The following is an 18,143-nucleotide window of genomic DNA, read 5'->3' as shown; positions in this document are numbered from 1 at the left end:
CTGAAGTGGGCTCTGCACTGACAGGCTGACAGCGCAGTGTGGGGCTTTAACCCACGACCCGAGAGATCATGACCTGAACTGAAGTCGGACTCTTAACCCACTGAGCCACCCAGGCGCCCCATGCCTCAGTTTTTTAAAAAATCACCTACTTAACCCTAACGTCTCAGCAAATAGATAGACAAAGGCCCAGAAAAGTAACTCATCAAAGATCAGACAAGTAATTGAGTTCTAAAACTGAAGCTTTACAGAACGGATCAGAATATGGAGGGACAAAAGCATGCTGTCTTCTCACCCCCTCCTCAAACCCTTAATTAGGTTATTCTGACAATAGCGCCATTTTAAAGAGATTAACATCTATCAGTGAAATTGTCCATTTATAAAAGTGTCTTACCTGAGATAAAAGTGAATAATGCTCTCTAGTTGTCTTAAGTCTTATCAAGAAAAATAATAAACTCATTCTGTGGTTACAAAGGAGGACAGTTGACCCTAAGGAATAATGGATAAACTAGAAATCTGGGAAACACTGAAGGTGTATTCTTAAGATAATAGGATTTTTCATTTAAAATTGTATCCTGCAGCTTTGTGCCTGCTTAGAAGAATGTGTTAGCAGATGACTGAAGGGACGTGACGCAGAGCAACCTTTGGGGATGTATTTCCTGCGCTGGCACGAGGAAAAGGTGCCCTGAAAAAACAGGATTCCTGACCTCTGGCTAGTGGGAACCCTCTAGATATGTGCCCTCATGCTATCAATGACCCTAATTCACTTAATGCCTCAGTTCTGGCTTCAGGTCATCATTTCTTCTAGGAGGAAAGTGCCAGAAGCTGCTAATTGGCACCTGCTGTGTCTCTTCTCCTTTTTGAAGTGAAAAAACGTACAACATGACGCTTTTCCTGGGCATAGGACCATCGGAAGTCAGGCAGCGTTTCCCAGCCCCCGTGCAGGCCTCATAGGGCCGTGGGAGTGAGCTGCTGGCCGCTGGCGAGAGCAGACGCGTGCGCCCCTCCGAGCTGCTCCCCTGCCGGCCTGTCTCGCCCCGGCCTGCGGACGTGCGGCTGCGCGGCGCTGTGGCGCAGGGCCTGACCTCTGCCTCGCAGGGTCCCTTTGGCAACACCCCCGCGTCCACCATTTCGCGCCAGTCGCACCCCGTCAGCGCCCACACCCGCCATGATGACCAGAGCTGTCTCCAGACGCGGCCTGCTGCCCAGCGAAAGTGGCGTAACGTCCGCCTCCCCTTCCCTCACTTCGCTGGGACGTGGACGTGGGGACGGGCCCTCCTGGACTGTGAGGCAGGCGCTGACGGGAGGGGACAGCAAGCAGTCAGACAGGAGGGGCCTGACTGCTGGCCTGACGTCCCCCGGGGCTGACCGTTCCGTTGGGGAAGAGGCCCGTCTTCTGTAGCCTCGCGGATCACCGGCGACCCACGCAGGCCGCCCGACGCCCGGGCTGTAAAAGCGACGGGACAGCCACGCCCATTCGTTTACAGGTCGTCCGTGGCGGCCCGGGCACCGCGAGAACACAGGGGCGGTGACCGGGGACAGCTGGCCCACAGAGCCCCACACTCCTACTTTTCTGGGCCTTGGGGCAGACGTGACCTCTGGTGTAGACGGCAACGCCAAGCAGTCACGGAACCTCTTGTGCTGATTCCAAGTGTGCCGTCCTCATGGCCTTCGTCTTTCCAGCTACACTTACTTTATGAGATGGGTGCTTCCACCCCCATTTTACTGATGAGGAAACCAAGTTAAAGAGAGGTAAGTAATTAGCTAAAAACCCCCCACCGAGTGACGTAGCCGAGACCTTAATTTATTTATTTTTAACATTTTTATTTTTTATTTTATTTTATTTTTTTAACATATTGTACCGTTATTTTTTATTTTTTTTGTTTATTTTTTACAAATAGTTTATTGTCAAATTAGTTTCCACATAACACCCAGTGCTCATCCCCACAAGTGCCCTCCTCCATGCCCATCCCCCCTCCCAGCCGAGACCTTAATTTAGGCACCTGCCAGGAGAGAAGATTGCGCTGACCCATGGAGCTGGGCGTGCAGTGGTGCAGTATCAGTTATATTGTGTAGTTACTAACTCAGCAGAATTCAGATCTGCCACTGGGGGTATTTTCTTTAAATGTATACTGTATGTTATCTCTTGTTCAATATATCAGTCCCTGTTTTAAAATTCAAAGTCTTCACTTCAGAACACAGTCTATCCTTTTTCCTAAAACCTTACGTATGCAGACTTTATATAGTTAATACGAAATTAACCCCAAATACACACTGAAATACACATTAAGAGCACTGTCTCTTTTAGAAAGCAATGAATAGATTTGTATCAAGTTCAGGCACAAATTCAGTCTCTGCTCAGTTCTGTCTGGCTGTAACATCTACTTTGCAGATATACATATATATATGTCAGCTCTCATTTAGCTAAATGAGTAAAAGGGACCAAAAAAGTACTGGAAGAGACAGTGGTCCCCAACTTCCAAGCCATGCACCACGGTGGGGACGAACACAGAGATCTGTCAGTAGACACGTTACGATTCACCGTTGACACGTGGACTGAGTATCGGGACGGCAGCAGGCGGAGGGCAGCGGCGTTGAAGCTCAGCACCGTCGTGGTGGTGCTTGGGGGTGGGGCCTTTGGAATGGGATCAGCTCCTATGAGAGGGGTTAATGTCCCCTTTAAAAACGAGACCCCAGAGAACTCCCGTGCTCCTTCTGCCACGTGAAGACGGTGAAGATGGTCCCCTGTGGTTAGGAGGTGGGGAGGGTCAGGAAGGTACCCTCCACACTGAGGAGGCGCTTTGAGAAGGGCGAACGTCGACAGTCACTGCACAGCACTTGCGGAGTTTTCTTCGGGGTGACGTGCCACCAGGGAGCGTGTGGGCTCTGCAGCCCTTCGCCTCCGTCACTGCTGGGCCAGACCTCGACCCCCAGTTCTATGCCGTGAGGGCCATGGGGGCCGCGTCAAAGGGCGGTTACCTAAAGCGGCACCTTCTGTGTGCGTCGCCGAGGGGAGGGTCAGAATGAGCCTTCCTGCGTCTGGTCAGGGCACGCGTCGGCCTCTCCGGGGGCGTCCGTCTGGGCCCCGGGGCCCCGAGCGAGGTCCTGTGCAGGCATGGGCAACCGGGGGAGGGGGGGGGCAGAGACGGTGTCGGCACTCCGAGCCCTGAGCCAGGCAGTGGACCCTCCCCTGCCCCCAGAACTGCGAGGAGGAGGCGTGGTGCCAGCCCCCCGCTGCGGCTCGGGCGGAACAGGCCGAGCCAGGGCGTCCGCACGGCGGGGAGCGGACTCCCGCCAGGTCGGTGGAGCCAGCGGCGCGCGGGAAGGGGCCCTTTCAGGGTTGTTACCTTCCTGGCGAATTATTCCTTTTTTAAAATTATATAATGGCCCTCTTCGTTCCTAGAAATGCTTTTGTGCTAAAGACGGCTCCACCTTACTTTAATGTGGCTGCACGGGTTTGCTTCTGCCAAGCGCATCCTCCGCTGTGGCTCGTTCCTTCCAGGCTCCTGCTTTCACGCACGCGGGGTGCCAGCGGCGCTCAGCCCTAGCCCGGCTCCTGGCCAGCGGGGCGGCTGGCCTTCCCTGTCCCCGGGCTTACTGCTCAGCTCTCACGCGCCCCTGTCATTTCTGAAACGCGAGGACTTCGTCTTCTTTCGTGTGACGATTTCCCTTCCTGATGTGTCCGGCATCTCGCCGTGTGTGTAGCAGGGGAGGCGGGGTTTGCAGAGGCCCGGGCGGTAGTGACGGGAGGCTGTTGGCCGTGCGTAGTTTGCCGTGTTGCTGGGATGGATTCTTTATCCTCACACTTTATTTAGTTAGTTAGTTATTTAAAATTTTTTTTAAATGTTTTATTTATTTCTGAGAGAGAGAGAGACAGCGTGAGCAGGGGAGGGGCAGAGAGAGAGGGAGACACAGACTGAAACAGGCTCCAGGCTCTGAGCTGTCAGCACCAGAGCCCGACGTGGGGCTTGAACCCATAAACCGTGACTGTGAGATCATGACCTGAGCCGAAGTTGGACCCTTAACCGACTGAGCCACCCAGGTGCCCCTATCTTCACACTTTAAAGCAGAGACTCTCAACCTTGGCTACATACCGGAATCACCTCGGAAGCTTTAATAAGTACTGATTCCTGGATCCCTCGCAGGAAACTCGTTCAACTGGCCTGAGATGATGCATTGGCATTGGGACTTAAAAAAATTTTTTTTAATGTTTTATTTATTTTTGAGAGAGAGAGAGAGACAGTATAATTGGAAGAGGGACAGAGAGAGAGAAAGACTCAGAATCTGCAAAGCAGGCTCCAGGCTCTGAGCTGTCAACACAGAGCCCGACGTGGAGCTCGAACTCATGAACCACAAGACCCGAAGTCGACAGTCGACTGACTGAGCCACCTGGGCGCCTTGGCCCTGGGACCTTTAAAAGCTCCCCAGTGATTGTGATGTGCAGTGAAGGCTGAGCCACTGCTTACACTTCGACGGCAGCCACGCTGAGCCGTGAGCTGCCCTGAGCCTTCAGCGGGCTCGGGGGAGGGCGGCCTTCCTGGGGCACGGCTGAACCTATGTAGGGGGTTTCGCCACTTTTCATCTTCATTTTGGCTACATTTGTGGGTTAGACTGGTGGTCAGGTCAAATAATTTTCCTCCATCTTCGCTGTGTTCCGGCTGACCCTCTCGGCTTTAGAGGTTTTAACTAGGTGAGCAGGTCTCTAAATTAGACTTGAACTTGTCTCTCTGTATCCCTCTTCCAATATTTTTCCCATCAAAGAGGTTAGGCCCAGCAGAAATGTTGGCTAGTCAGCCAGTTAAAGATGCTTAAAAGGTAGTGTATTTTCCAGCTTTAGTTTTGATTCATTGCTTCCCTAGACCTTTTTCAAGTTTTCCACAAACTCTTGATGAGTCGTCAACATGTTGCGGGCAGTAACTTGTGCCGTGTGCTAATGGAAGGGTCAAGCGTGTCTGTGATATTCCTTTTAATTTTACAAGGAATGTGTAACTTTGGTGCAATAGTGACATGTGAGGGATGGCATCAAGCTGTGAAAAAACTCACTGTCTTTCTTATTTCTTTCTATGATACTCCTTTTTTGAAAAAAATGTTAAAGAGGCTCCTTATGAATAATATGACATTCCTTTTAATTTTGCACGGAATGTGTAACTTTGGTGCTGTAGTGACATGTGAGGGACGGCATTAAGCTGTGGAAAACAACGCTCACTGTTCTCACTGGAGAACAGATGGTGGGTTTGACTGTGGGGGCTGCTGGGTCGCTTGCTATTCGTGGCAGAGTGAAGACGGTTGTTTTCTGAAGGACTGTGTGGATTTCCACGTGTCTGGTTGCAAATCTTTTCCTTGGAAGGCCGGTTGCCCCGTTCATGCATAGGAGGACGGACTGGTGTGTTTGGTTGTGCGGAGCGCCAGTTAGCCTCACCTCTTCTCCGGCTTTCGCTCCGGGAAGCCGCCCTGCAGCCTGGCCTCTGGCTTCCGGTGGGGATGGACCTGCCGGGGGTGCTGCTCAGGAGCCGAGTCCCCTGCGCGCAGGCTCCACTGAAAACGGATTACTGCCTCTTCACTTACAAAAGACAGAGGCTGGTATAAAACAGTAGTTGAATAGGTAGCACATATATGTGGCTTAAATATTCAAAAAGCACAAAATGGTAGATGATAAAGAAAAGTCCTGTCAATATCAGCTGTACTGAATCATATTGATACTACGTACCTTGCTACCGTGTGATGAAATTGGCATTCGCTTCGTGGTTTTCCTTCCCTGAATTCCTAACACCTGTCTAATCATGAGGAAAATTCCGTTAGAGGAATTTCCTACAGAGTACTTGACCATCATTCCTCAGAGCTGTCACTGTCATCAAAAACAAGGAGAGTCCAAGAAACTGTCAGAGACAAGCGGAACCTGAGGAGACATAACTAATGTGGAATCCTGCATGGGATCCAGGGACAGAAGAGGGACAGTAGGTAGAAACTTTAAAAACTCTGAATAAATTGTGGACTTTAATAACCGTGCATCAGTACTGGTCTCATGAAATGTGGTGCAAGTACCGTACTCATGTAAGGTGTTAATAATGGGGAAACTGAACGTCAGGTATATGGGAAACCCTCTGCACGATCTTCTCAATTTCTTTGTGAATCTAAAATGGTTCCAAAAAAATGACGTGTTTTTAAAAAAGTCGTCTTCCTTCCCTGAACCTCTAGTATCCTGGTCCAAATGGAACCATTTCTTGCCATCTGCTTGTGACTCCTTTGAGAGAGATTTTATGCCAATATAAACATATGTATATCCCTCTTTTCCTTTTTTTCTTCCTAAAAAAAAAAGACAGTGGCAACATACATACATAGTAATATTTCACTTAAGCAAATATTTGGTGAGGTTTCCGGATTGCTTCATATATTCGATGCCGTTCATGGTATTTCACTGTACGAAGTCGGCCTCCTGTCGGACGGCTGCGTTGTCTGGGTGACTGCGGCGTGTTAGGGTCCAGCCCCAACACGTGGAACAGAGTTAGGAGGTGGGAGTTGGGGCTGGGGATGGGGGGACGGGAACGGCCAAGTTTTATTTTGGTATTTAGTTGGATTGAACTATTTATTCATTTACTACCTCCACTTATCTCCAGAAGAGGATTTAAGGAGACGGTCTCCTGTGTAGTTACTGAAGTACATGTGGCGAATACTTGGGAGATGCCTCCTGTGTGCTCATCATGATGCTGGGCGATACAGAAACCCGGAAGGCCCAGGCCCAGGTCTTAGCTCGTGCCGAGGGACAGCCCGAAGAACGTGCTCGGATTCCTGCAGTCTGGGCGAACGCCGGGTGACAGCCTGCTGCGGGAAGACAGGGGAAGTGGCTGTACAGGATTTGAGTTTGAGACGTCACTCCACATGAGCTCAGGAAAGGGAGTCGAGGTTTGTGGTTGGCTTGGATGGTTTTTGTCGCCAAGAGAAGGGAAGGCCCTCATTTCTCTCCTACTCGTATCTGGAGTCAGAGACGTGATGTTTGTAGAGTGGACGTAACTGGCTTCTACTCCGAGTCAGCCTCTGGGCAAGTGTCCGCTAACTCCCTTGGAGGTGTGAGCAGAGTCCTCAGTGGCAGGATAGCCTCTGTGTCACTGTGCATTCAGGAAAGGTGTTGCCTGCTGTGCTGAAGCTCCTGTACATGGCTGTGAAATTACTGGTGACTTAAAAACAGTTTTTTAATGTTTATTTTAGAGAGAGGGACAGAGCACGAGCGGAGGAGTAGAGAGAAAGGGGAGCACAGAGAAAGTAGAGAGAGTGAAGGAGGCTCCGAGCTGTCGGCACAGAGCTCGACCCGGCGCTCCAGCCTGTGAACCATGAGATCATGACCGAGCCCAAGTCGGAGGCTTACCCGACAGCCCCCCAGGCGCCCCTCGGTTTTCTCCCTGAGGAGCGGTCATGATCTAAAGGGAAAGGAGAAGACGGGCAGGGAAAGGGTGCGGCGTTGTGCTTCTCGCTGGCCCCTTTTCGTGACAAAGCTGCCTTGCTCTTCCTTGTCTGGCTTCAAAGACTGGCTCTCTTTTGTTTATTTAATTATGTATTTATTTTTAATTACAAAATAAATACGTGATCACATTTCCACAAGATAATTCAAACACTCTTTGCCTGGATTCCAAACGATTCCTGTCCACAGAAGGAACCATTCATTACTCTTCCATCTGGCTAAATGTAGTGCTTGTGTGCGCGTGCATGTGCGTGTGTGTGTGTGTGTGCGTGCGTGTGCGAGTGTGTGACATTAATGATATCCTACAAAATTCGTCATCCTCTCATTTGATTTGCTTGTTTCGTCATGTGTAGTAGAGGGTATTTCAAGTCACACCGTATTGATTGACCTCACTCCGTTTCATGCTGTGACAATTAGTTCAGCCTTTCTGCTGCTGTTGGCCTTCTCGGTTGTTACCACTTTGGGTTTATTAGTGCAGACAGTGCTGCACTGACCCCCTTGCTCGTACATTGGTGGGGGGTTGCTAGGTTACCAAGAAGTGGGGTTGCTACTCCTAGGACTTGAGGAGTTTAAATTTTGCCAGACGCTGCTGACACACTGTCGTGTGAGGAAAACAAGGTGTAGCTTTGAATGGACAACATAATGTCATCTCTGTTGGAAGAAAAGCCCAGCGAGGTCACAGGGACATACTATAGTGACTAGCCTGGTAGTAGTTGAAAACTGTGGTAAGAGTAGTAGACTTGAGAATGATGCTCAGAGGGACTTCGGGCTTTTCAGTGACATTTAGGTTTTTATAATGAGAATGTGTGCATGTGTACTATTTGAGTTAAAAATAGTCACCAGTAAAAATATAAAGATGTTTGCATGATTTATATCTACTTTATGTCTCAGGCATAGGATAGTCCCTGTTTTCAACCACATCCCGACCATTTAAAAATTCTGAGAGGCGCCTAGATGCCTCAGTTTATGGAGCGTCTTACTCTCGATTTCGGCTCAGGTCATGATCCCAGTGTCGTGGGATCAGGCCCCTAGACTTGCTCTTGTGCTGAGCAGGGAGTCGGCTTGAGATTCTCTCTCTGTCCCTCTAGCCCACTTGCACACTCACTCTCTTTCTCAAAAAAGAAAAAAAAAAAAAGAAAAATTTTGATCATGTATTAAGTTGTGGAAAAAATCAATATATTTCGGGGCATTTGGGTGGCTCAGTTGGTTAAGTGTCGAATTCTTGGTTTTGGCTCAGGTCGTTATCTCAGGGTTTGTGAGTTTGAGCCTTGGAATTCCCCTGCCCCATCCCTACCCTACCCTGTTTATGTTCGCTCTCTCTCAAAAGAAACTGTAAAAAAAGTTCTTTTAATCAATATATTTCAAAAAGTAGAATTAAGTGACAGTAGGTGAGGGTTGCATTCTTTGGCCACTATTATTCCAATAAGTGTTTCCACATTGGGTTTTCTAGATTTTATAGTAAAAACCTATTTGTTATTGTAGCTTTTTTAAAAATAATATTTAGATTCTGGTACAAGTGCCTAAAATGTTAGAAATTGTTTGCTATTGGCCTTAATACCCTTTCATGTTAAATAGAGAATTTAAATATTGCCAGTGTTATGTGAATACAGAGAGCAGTTGCTTAAATTATGTGACTTCAAAGAAGAGGTGTTTTTTAATATGTAACTTTTTTTTTTTCTTAAAGAGACGTGAAAGCTGGAAACATTCTTCTTGGAGAAGATGGCTCGGTCCAGATTGCAGGTAATGAGTAGTATTTCTTTTGATTTTGGTTTAGGGGTCAGTAGAACCACCTGACTTCCCACTCAGGTTCCAGAGCCAGCGTTCTCCTGTGGTCCCTGGACTGTCCCTAGTCAAGCAGCCTGTGTCGGCGCATCCCTGCTCACTCTCAGATCCCACTACTCCCCTGCAGCTTTGATTTTAGACATTTTTCTGTCCATCACTCATTACGTTCCGGTCATCACTCCTTACCCTCAAAGAGCCATCTCTCTCTTTTCTTTTTTTTCTTAGTTTATTATCAAGTTGGTTTCCATCTAACACCCAGTGCTCATCCCCACAAGTGCCCTCCTCCTTGCCCATCTCCCCCCTTCCCCTCTCCCCCCCCCATCAGCCCTCAGTTTGTTCTCATCATTCAAGAGTCTCTCATGGATTGCCTCCCTCCCTCTCCACTATTTCCCCTTCTTCTCCCCCATGGGCCTCCCTTATGTTTCTCCTAATCCTCCTATACGTGCAAACATATGGTATCAGTCCTTCTCTGCCTGACTTATTTCGCTCAGCAGAACACCCACAAGGTCCATCCACGTTGCTACACATGGCCAGATTTCGTTCTTTCTCATTGCCATGTACTATTCCGTCGTATAGATAAACCACTTCTTGATCCATTCGTCCGTTGATGGACACTTAGGTTCTTTCCATGTTTTGGCTATCGTTGAGAGTGCTGCTGTGAACATTGGGTCCATGTGCCCCTATGCATCAGCACTCCTGTATCCCTCGGGTAAATTCCTAGCAGTGCTATTGCTGGGTCTAGGGAAGTTCTATTGTTAATTTTTTGAGGAACCTCCACACTGTTTTCCAGAGGGGCTGCAACAGTTTGCATTCCCACCAACAGTGTAGGAGGGTGCCTGTTTCTCCACATCCTCGCCAGCATCTAGAGTTCTCTAATTTGCTCATTTTAGCCACTCTGACTGGCGTGAGGTGGTATCCCAGTGTGGTTTTGATTTGTATCTCCCTGATGAGGAGGGACGCTGAGCATCGTTTCATTTGTCTGTTGGCCATCTGGATGTCCTCTTTGGAGAAGTGTCTGTTCATGTCTTCTGCCCATTTCTTCACTGGATTATTTGTTTTTTGGGTGTGGAGTTTGGTGAGTTCCTTATAGATTTTGGATAGGAGCCCTTTATCTGATACGTCGTTTGCAACTCTCTTTTCCCATTCTGTCAGTTGCCTATTAGTTTTATGGATTCTTTCCCTTGCCATGCAGAAGCTTTTTATGTTGATGAGGTCCCAATAGTTTATTTTTGCTCTTGATTCCCTTGCCTTTGGGGATGTGTCAAGTAAGAAATGGCTGCAGTGGAGGTCAAGGAGGTTGTTTCCTGCTTTCTCCTCTAGGGTTTTGATGGTTTCCTGTCTCACGTTCAGGTCCTTTATCCATTCTGAGTTTATTTTTGTGTATGGTGTGAGAAAATGATCTAGTTTCATTCTTCTTGTGCATGTTGCTGTCCAGTTCTCCCAGCACCATCTGGTAAAGAGGCTGTCTTCTTTCCATTGGATACTCTTTCCCCCTTTGTCAAAGATTAGTGGGCCATACATTTGTGGGTCCAGTTCTGAGTTATCTGTTCTATTCCATTGGTCTATGTGTCTGTTTTTTGTGCCAATACCATGATGTCTTGATGAGAGCTTTGTAGTAGAGGCTAAAGTCTGGGATGGTGATACCTCCCATTTTGGTTTTCTTCTTCAATATTACTTTGGCTATTCGGGGTCTTTTGTGGTTCCATACAAATTTTAGGGTAGTTTGTTCTAGCTTTGAGAAGAATACTGGTGCAAGTCTGGTTGGAATTGCATTGAATGTGTAGATTGCTTTGGGTAGTAATGACATTTTAACAATATTTATTCTTCCAATCCATGACCATGGAATGTTTTTCCATTTCTTTGTGTCTTCTTCAATTTCCTTCATAGGTTTTCTATAGTTTTCATCATACAGATCTCTTATATCCTTGGTTAGGTTTATTCCTAGGTATTTGATGGTTTTTTTGTGCAATTGTGAATGAGATCGGTTTCTTGATTTCTCTTTTTGGTGCTTCATTATTTGTGTATAAAAATGTAATCAATTTCTGTACATTGATTTTGTATCCTGTGACTTTGCTGAATTCACAGATCAGTTCTAGTAGCCAAAGAGCCATCTCTTATGCATTCTCCCAGCATCCTGTGCTTTCCTTTGAAGGAGAGGAAGTCAAGAAACCTCAGTGCTTGTGAAGTGACGTGATGTAGAGAAGGGACACGGAGCTGCTTCTGTCCTGGGCTGGTTGGGGTACTTGCCAATTAAGAGGAGTCTGAGAGGTGGAAGTGCACTTTTGGCAAATTCAGGGCTGGAGATGAGAGTTCGGGTCCAGGACCATCCACAGCTAGCTCTCCTCGTGAACTGCCCCCCAGGGCAGCCATACTGCAGGCCGTACGTCTGAAGAGGCCCTGGCTTCGGCCCGCACTGCCACCGCCATGCTAGGTGTTTGGCGGGAGGAAGATACTCACCCAGACCATAACTCATTTCTTCAGCTTTAGAAGATAATTTAAGTGCACATCTTCCTTCATGTCCCAACCTAAGGAAGTATTTTTACCAGGCCACATAATGCTCTAACATAAAAGAAAAGGGGTGCCTGGGTGGCTCAGTTCGTTGGGCATCCAACTTCAGCTCAGGTCATGATCTCACGGTTCATGGGTTTGAGCCCTGCATCAGGCTCTGTGCTGGCAACTCAGAGGCTGGAGCCTGCTTCAAATTCTATGTCTCCCTCCCTCTCTGCCCCTCCCCCACTCATACTCTGGCTCTCTCACTCAAAAATAAATAAAAACATTAAAAAAATTTTTTACCGTAAGATCGATAAATTTGACTCCTTTAAAATTCCCAGTTCCTTTCTCTTTATTGAAAGAGGAACAAACGGTTTATCGTCATTAAACAAAAAGGCAAACCACAGAGTAGAGAATATATTCGCAGCATGAACTGACAAAGGACTTCAATTTAGAATACAGAAAGATCTCTTTAAGAAAAGAATCAGATGAAAAATGGACAGAAGATTCCCAAATGAAGACATCAAAACATAAGTGTAATGAAAGGTGTTCAGCCTCACTAGTTATCAGGTAAATGCCTGGCACAGGCGTACCTCGGAGGTGGTGTGGGCTTAGCTCCAGACCAGCACAATTACATTGCAAAATGGCAAGTCAAATGAATTTGTTGGTTTCCCTGAGTATATATGAGTTATGTTTACATTCCTACTATAGTCTGCACTATAGTATTTCTAAAAAAACAGGGAGCATCCCTTAATTAGAAACACTTTATTGCTGGGGCGCCTGGGTGGCTTAGTCGGTTAAGCGTCCGACTTTCGCTTAGGTCATGATCTCGTGGTTCGTGGGTTCGAGCCCCGCGTCGGGCTCTGTGCTGACTGCCAGCTCAGAGCCTGGAGCCTCTTTCAGAGTCTGTCGCTCCCTCTCTCTCTGACCCTCCCCTGCTCATGCTGTCTCTCTCTCTCTCTCTCTCTCCTAGAAATAAATAAAACATTAAAAAAAAAAAAGAAAAAGAAACGCTTTATTGCTAAAAGGTGTTAAGCATCCTCCGAGCTTCAGTGAGTCATAAAGGTTTTGCTGGCGGAGGGTCCCGCCTCCATGTCGATGGTCACTGACTGATCAGGGCAGCGGCCACTGGAGGCTGGGGTGGCCTTAGCCATGCCCTGAACATAGGACAACAATAATATTTGCTACAATTGACTCTTGTTTTCACAAACGATTTCTCTGTAATATGTGATGCCCTCTTACCCACAGAAGAACTTCATTCAGAATTGCAGTCGGTCCTCTCACACCTTGCCATGGCCTTGTCAGCTAAGTGTATGTCACAATCCTTTCCTTCAATAATCTCCACAGTGTCTTCACCCGGAAAACATGCCATGCCAGGAAACTCCCTTCTTTGCTCCTCCGTAAGAGGCAGCCCCTCACCGTTCAGGTTTTATCGCTAGATTGCAGCTGTTTGTCACATCTTCAGGCTCTGCTTCTAAGTCTAGTTCTCTGGCTGTCCCCCCCCCCCCCATCTGCAGGTGCTTCCTCCGCTGAACCCTTGAACCCCTCAGAGTCCTCCGGGAGGTTGGAGCCCACTTCCCCAAATTCCTGTTCATGTTGATATTTTCACATCTTCCCGTGAATCACACATGTTCTTAATAGCGTCTAGAATAGTGAATTCTTTTCAGAGCGTTTTCAGTTTACTTTGCCCAGATCCCAGTAGAGGAATCCCTAGCCTTATAGAATGTGTTTGTTAAATCATAAGACTTAAAGTAAGAACAAGGTTTTGGTGCACGGGCTGCAGAATGGGTGCTGGCTTGGCAGGCACGGCTGCACAATCGTCTCTTTGTACAGCTCTGTGCCGCCCTGGGCGGCTGTGTGCCTTGTCACTGAGCAGTCACGTGTTGAAAGGCATCTTTTTTCTGAGGAGTAGGTCTCAGCAGTGGTCTTAAAATACTCAGTAAGCCATGTTGTAAACAGATCTGCGCTGTGTTACTGTACTGTCCCAGCACAGGAAGAGTAGATTTAGCGTCATTCTTAAGGGCCCCAGCATTTTTGGACTAGTAAATAAACATGGGTTTCAACTTAAAGTCACCAGCTGCACTGGCGTCTAACGAGAGTCAGCCCGTCCTTTGAGGCTTTGAAGCCAGGCATTGACTTCATTCGAGCTAAAAGGTTCTAGGTGGCATCTTCTTCCAAAGGAAGACCTCTTGTTCCGGGTCACGACCTTCATGAATTAACGTGGTCAGATCTTCCAGTAGCTCGTTACAGCTTCTGTGTCAGCACTTGAGGCTCCACGTCGCACTCCTTTGTTCTAGAGATGGCTTCTTAACCCTCATGAACCAACTCTGCTGGCTTCAGACTTCTCTTCTGCAGCTTCCTCACTGCTCTCAGCCTTCCTAGAATTGAAGAGAGCTAAGGCCTTGCTCTAGATTAGCCTTTGGTGTCAGGGAATGTTGTGGCTGGTTCGATTTTCTAGCCGGAGCACTACAGCCTTCTCCATATCAGCAATGATTTCCTTCGAGAACTTTTCCTTTTCATTCACATCTTGGCTGACTAATGCAAGAGGCCTACCTAGCTTTTTGTTCATTCAGGCTTTCAGCATGCCTTCCTTACTAAGCTTAATCATTTCCAGCTTTTGATTTAAAGTGAGAGACTGTGTGTCTCTTCCTTTCACATGAACACTTAGAGACCCCTGCAGGGTTATTACTTGGCCTGATTTAAATATTTTTGTGTCTCAGGGATTAGGGAGGCCTGAGAGGAGAGGGAGAGAGATGGGGGAAAGGCTGGTTAACAGAGCAGTCAGAATACACACAATGTGTATTCATTAACTTCACCATCTTTTAAGGGCCTGGTTTGTGGTGCCCCAACAATTGTAATAGTAATCTCAAAAATCACTAGTCACAGATCACCATAACAAATACAGTGACAAGTGAAAAACTGAAATATTGCGAGCATGATCCAAATGGGACACAGAGACAAGAAGTTAGCAATTGTTAGAAAAATGGTGCCCATAGACTTGCTTAGTACAGGGTTGCCTTAGACCTTCACTTCCTAACAAACATAGTATCTGTGGAGTATAGTAAAGAGAAGCATTAAATCACAAGGTACACCTGTCAGATAGCATTGGGATGCCAAGTTACAGTGGATGACCCGGCAAAAACATCGGACAGTACAATGGTTAGTGTCAGTGTAGAGCAAGGAAAAATCTCATGTTTTGATGGTGGGAGAATGAATTCATTCAAATATGTGTACCCTAAAACTTTGGCTTCTGGATGTACGGCCTAGAGAAGATTATGCTTATGTGTGCTCAGTGTTCATGAGCATTGAAAGTTTGAGACAGTCCCAATGCCCTCTATAAATAGAATGAATAAATAAATAATAGTAAACTGGTAAACTTCTACATTGGAACACTATGTAGTGATGACTATGGATAGAATTACAACTACATTCAAAAGCATTAGTACATTATAAAGAGATAAGTTGAAATAAAACAGTTGAAATAGAATATGTAGCATGTGATTTCAGCTATATAGGTTCAAAATCAGGCACGGTTAATACTGTATTGTTTAAAGAGGCAAAACCAAGTGGTAAAAAAACTAAAGAAGAGAGGACTCTGGGAAGGTGGTGGAGCAGGAGATGCCAGGAGACTCTCCACACCTAGACAGCGACTGAACCAGCCAAATCTGTCTGATGTAACTACTGTATTTTATAATTCTGCAGTTCCTTGGAAGGCTTGCAAGCTCTAGGGGAAGCTTTGGAAGGTAAATTGCGGTTAATTTCAGTCACTGTCAGAGCTACCTGTCCCCTGCATCAGCCTCCTGGCACGCAGCTGGTGCACATGGTTTTGGAACCCCTGGCAGACGGCTTGTGTGACCCACGGTGGGCACAGTGGACCCTGTCTTCTAAATGTCATGGGCCTGTGCTCTGATCACTGATTGCTACTTCTGGTCACAGTGGTGCAGACAAAGAGGGAGACGGCCACTGTTGTGGCACCCGCTCCCCTCCAGGAGATTTCCAGGGGAATATGGGGCCAGTATCTTTCTACCTTCCCTTTGTTTTTCTCTTCTGCCCATTTTTGGAGCCGGGCATTAAAAAACAGCTACATTTATGGGTAAAATTGGAAAATTTCCTGCACATTCCAGGAAAAAGTACAGAAGAGCAGAAGAGTCCTGAGAAGAGCTTGTTTATACTTCAGGCTAATGCTTGACCCAGACAGTCTATCACAGCCAAAATAAAAACAGTAACAAAAAAAGCTTCAAACTTTGGGAAAGGGAGAAAATCTGATTTCCAGAATTGCCATATCATTGGATTCAAATGTCCAGTTTTTAACAAAAAGATCACAGGGCATTCAATGAAACCAGAAAGTATAACCCGTTCAAAGCCCATTCAAAGGGACAGAAACTGTCACTGAAAAAGACCTGACAGCAGATCTCTAGACCAAGAAAACAATGTGTGAACAACATGGAACTAGGAATAAAGAGAGAGAACCTAAAAACAAAAAAAAGAAACTCTGGAGCTGCAGAGTACAGTAACTTGTATTAGAAAATGGAAAACTCACTAGAAGAATTCAAATGCAAATGCAGATTTGAGTTGGCTGAAAAAAGAATTGATGAATGTGAAGGTGGGAAAATGGAAATTACAGAGTCTGAGAAACAGAAAGGACAAAGATGGAAGAAAAGTGAACAGAGCTCGAAGGACCTGTTGGCCACCATCTAGCAGACCAGTACACATGTGGGGAGTCCCAGAAGGAGGAGAGAGAAATGAGCAGAGAGAATATTTGAATAAATAATGGCTGAAAACTTTGCAAACTTTTTTTTTTTAATGTTTTTTTTTTTTATTTATTTATTTCTAGGAGAGAGAGAGAGACAGCATGAGCAGGGGAGGGTCAGAGAGAGAGGGAGTCACAGACTGAAACAGGCTCCAGGCTCTGAGCTGGCAGTCAGCACAGAGCCCGACGCGGGGCTCGAACCCACGAACCGCGAGATCATGACCTAAGCGAAAGTCGGACGCTTAACCGACTAAGCCACCCAGGCGCCCCGAAAACTTTGCAAACTTGATGGAGAACATGGATATAAACATCGAAGAAGCTCAGCAATCTCCAAGTAGGGTGAACTCTAAGAGACCTACACAGACATACAGTGTAATCAAACTATGAAAGCCAAGGACAAAGAATCTTGAAAGTAGGAGATAAAAATGACTCATCACAATCAAGGGATCCTCAATAAGGCGGTTAGCAAATTTCCCATGAGAAGCTTTGGAGGTCAGAAGGCAGTGGGCCAATGTATCTAAAGTGGTTAAAAAAAAATCTGTCAATCAAGAATTCTGTATCTGGTAAAATCCTCCTTAAAAACAAGAAATATATCAAGACACTCCCAGATAAACAGAAGCTGAGGAAGTTTGTTTCCAGTTGATGTGCCTGCCAGAACTGCTCACAGGTGTCCTGCAGAGTGGGATGAAAGAACACTAGACAATAACTCTATGCAGTGTGAAGAAATAACGATCTCATGAAGGTAAATACATGGGGAAGTATAATTGCCAGTATTTTTGTAACCATGGATTGTGAGTTCACTTTTTGTTTTGTATAGGAATGTGTACAGTGGTCTAAAAGTTATTACTATTAACTGGTTTGTAAATCCAGAACATATTTTGTGCTTGAGACCAATGTATTTAGAAGAATTACCAGTTCATGTTTTTGAACACTGTGTATTAAGTTATAATTTTGTGATAACAACCAATGGGGCATAGTGCTGTAAAGGAGAAGAGATTTTGTATTATTATTGTTAGGCTGGTATAAATTCAAGATTTAAAAAACTTTTTTTTTCTTTTTTTAATTAAGCAATCTCTATGCCCAACATGGGGCTTGAACTCACGGCCCCTTGATCTTGATCAAGAGTTGCATGTTCTACTGACTGAGCCATCCGTTCACCTCTACGCTAGTTTAAATTCAAATTCAAGTGTTATAACTTGAGAATGTTAAATGTAATCTCTATGGTAACCAAAAAGAAAACAGTTATAGAATATAAACACAAGGAAATGAGAAAAAAAATAAGTATTTCACAACAAAAAGTCAACTAAACGCTAAAGTAATACGAGAAATGAGGGACAAAACTAGAAGACATAGGGAAAGCAGCACAGTGACAGAAATCAGTGCTTTTTTATCAGCAATTGCTTCAAATGTAAGTAGATTAACTCTCCAGTCAAAGAACAGATTGGCAGAACAGATTTAAAAAAATATCCAGCCCAATTATATGCTCTCTGTTAAGGGACTCATTTTAGATCCCAGACACCAATACATTGAAAGTGAAAGGATGGATAGGGGCGCCTGGGTGGCTCAGTTGGTTGAGTGCCCGACTTTGGCTCAGGTCATGATCTCATGGTCTGTGAATTCGAGCCCCATGTCGAGCTTTGTGCTGACAGCTCAGAGCCTGGAGCCCATTTC

The 18,143-nt window shown here is 46.1% G+C and overlaps 1 protein-coding gene across 1 annotated transcript in view; it reads left to right on the top strand.

The window, feature by feature from the left end:
• OXSR1 (oxidative stress responsive kinase 1) overlaps positions 1-18,143 on the top strand; it is a 98,766-nt gene that overhangs the window by 40,911 nt on the left and 39,712 nt on the right. Inside the window, exon 5 of the mRNA XM_039237205.1 lies at positions 9,135-9,190. Coding sequence (XP_039093136.1) covers positions 9,135-9,190 — 56 coding nt within the window. The remainder of the gene's footprint in view (positions 1-9,134; positions 9,191-18,143) is intronic.

This window comes from Hyaena hyaena, unplaced genomic scaffold (genome assembly GCF_003009895.1).
Source record: "Hyaena hyaena isolate Hyena2069 unplaced genomic scaffold, ASM300989v1 scaffold_121, whole genome shotgun sequence".
Classification (NCBI taxonomy): domain Eukaryota; kingdom Metazoa; phylum Chordata; class Mammalia; order Carnivora; family Hyaenidae; genus Hyaena; species Hyaena hyaena.
The sequence above is the reverse complement of the archived record's forward strand: the minus strand, read 5'-3'. Positions and strand labels throughout refer to the sequence as shown.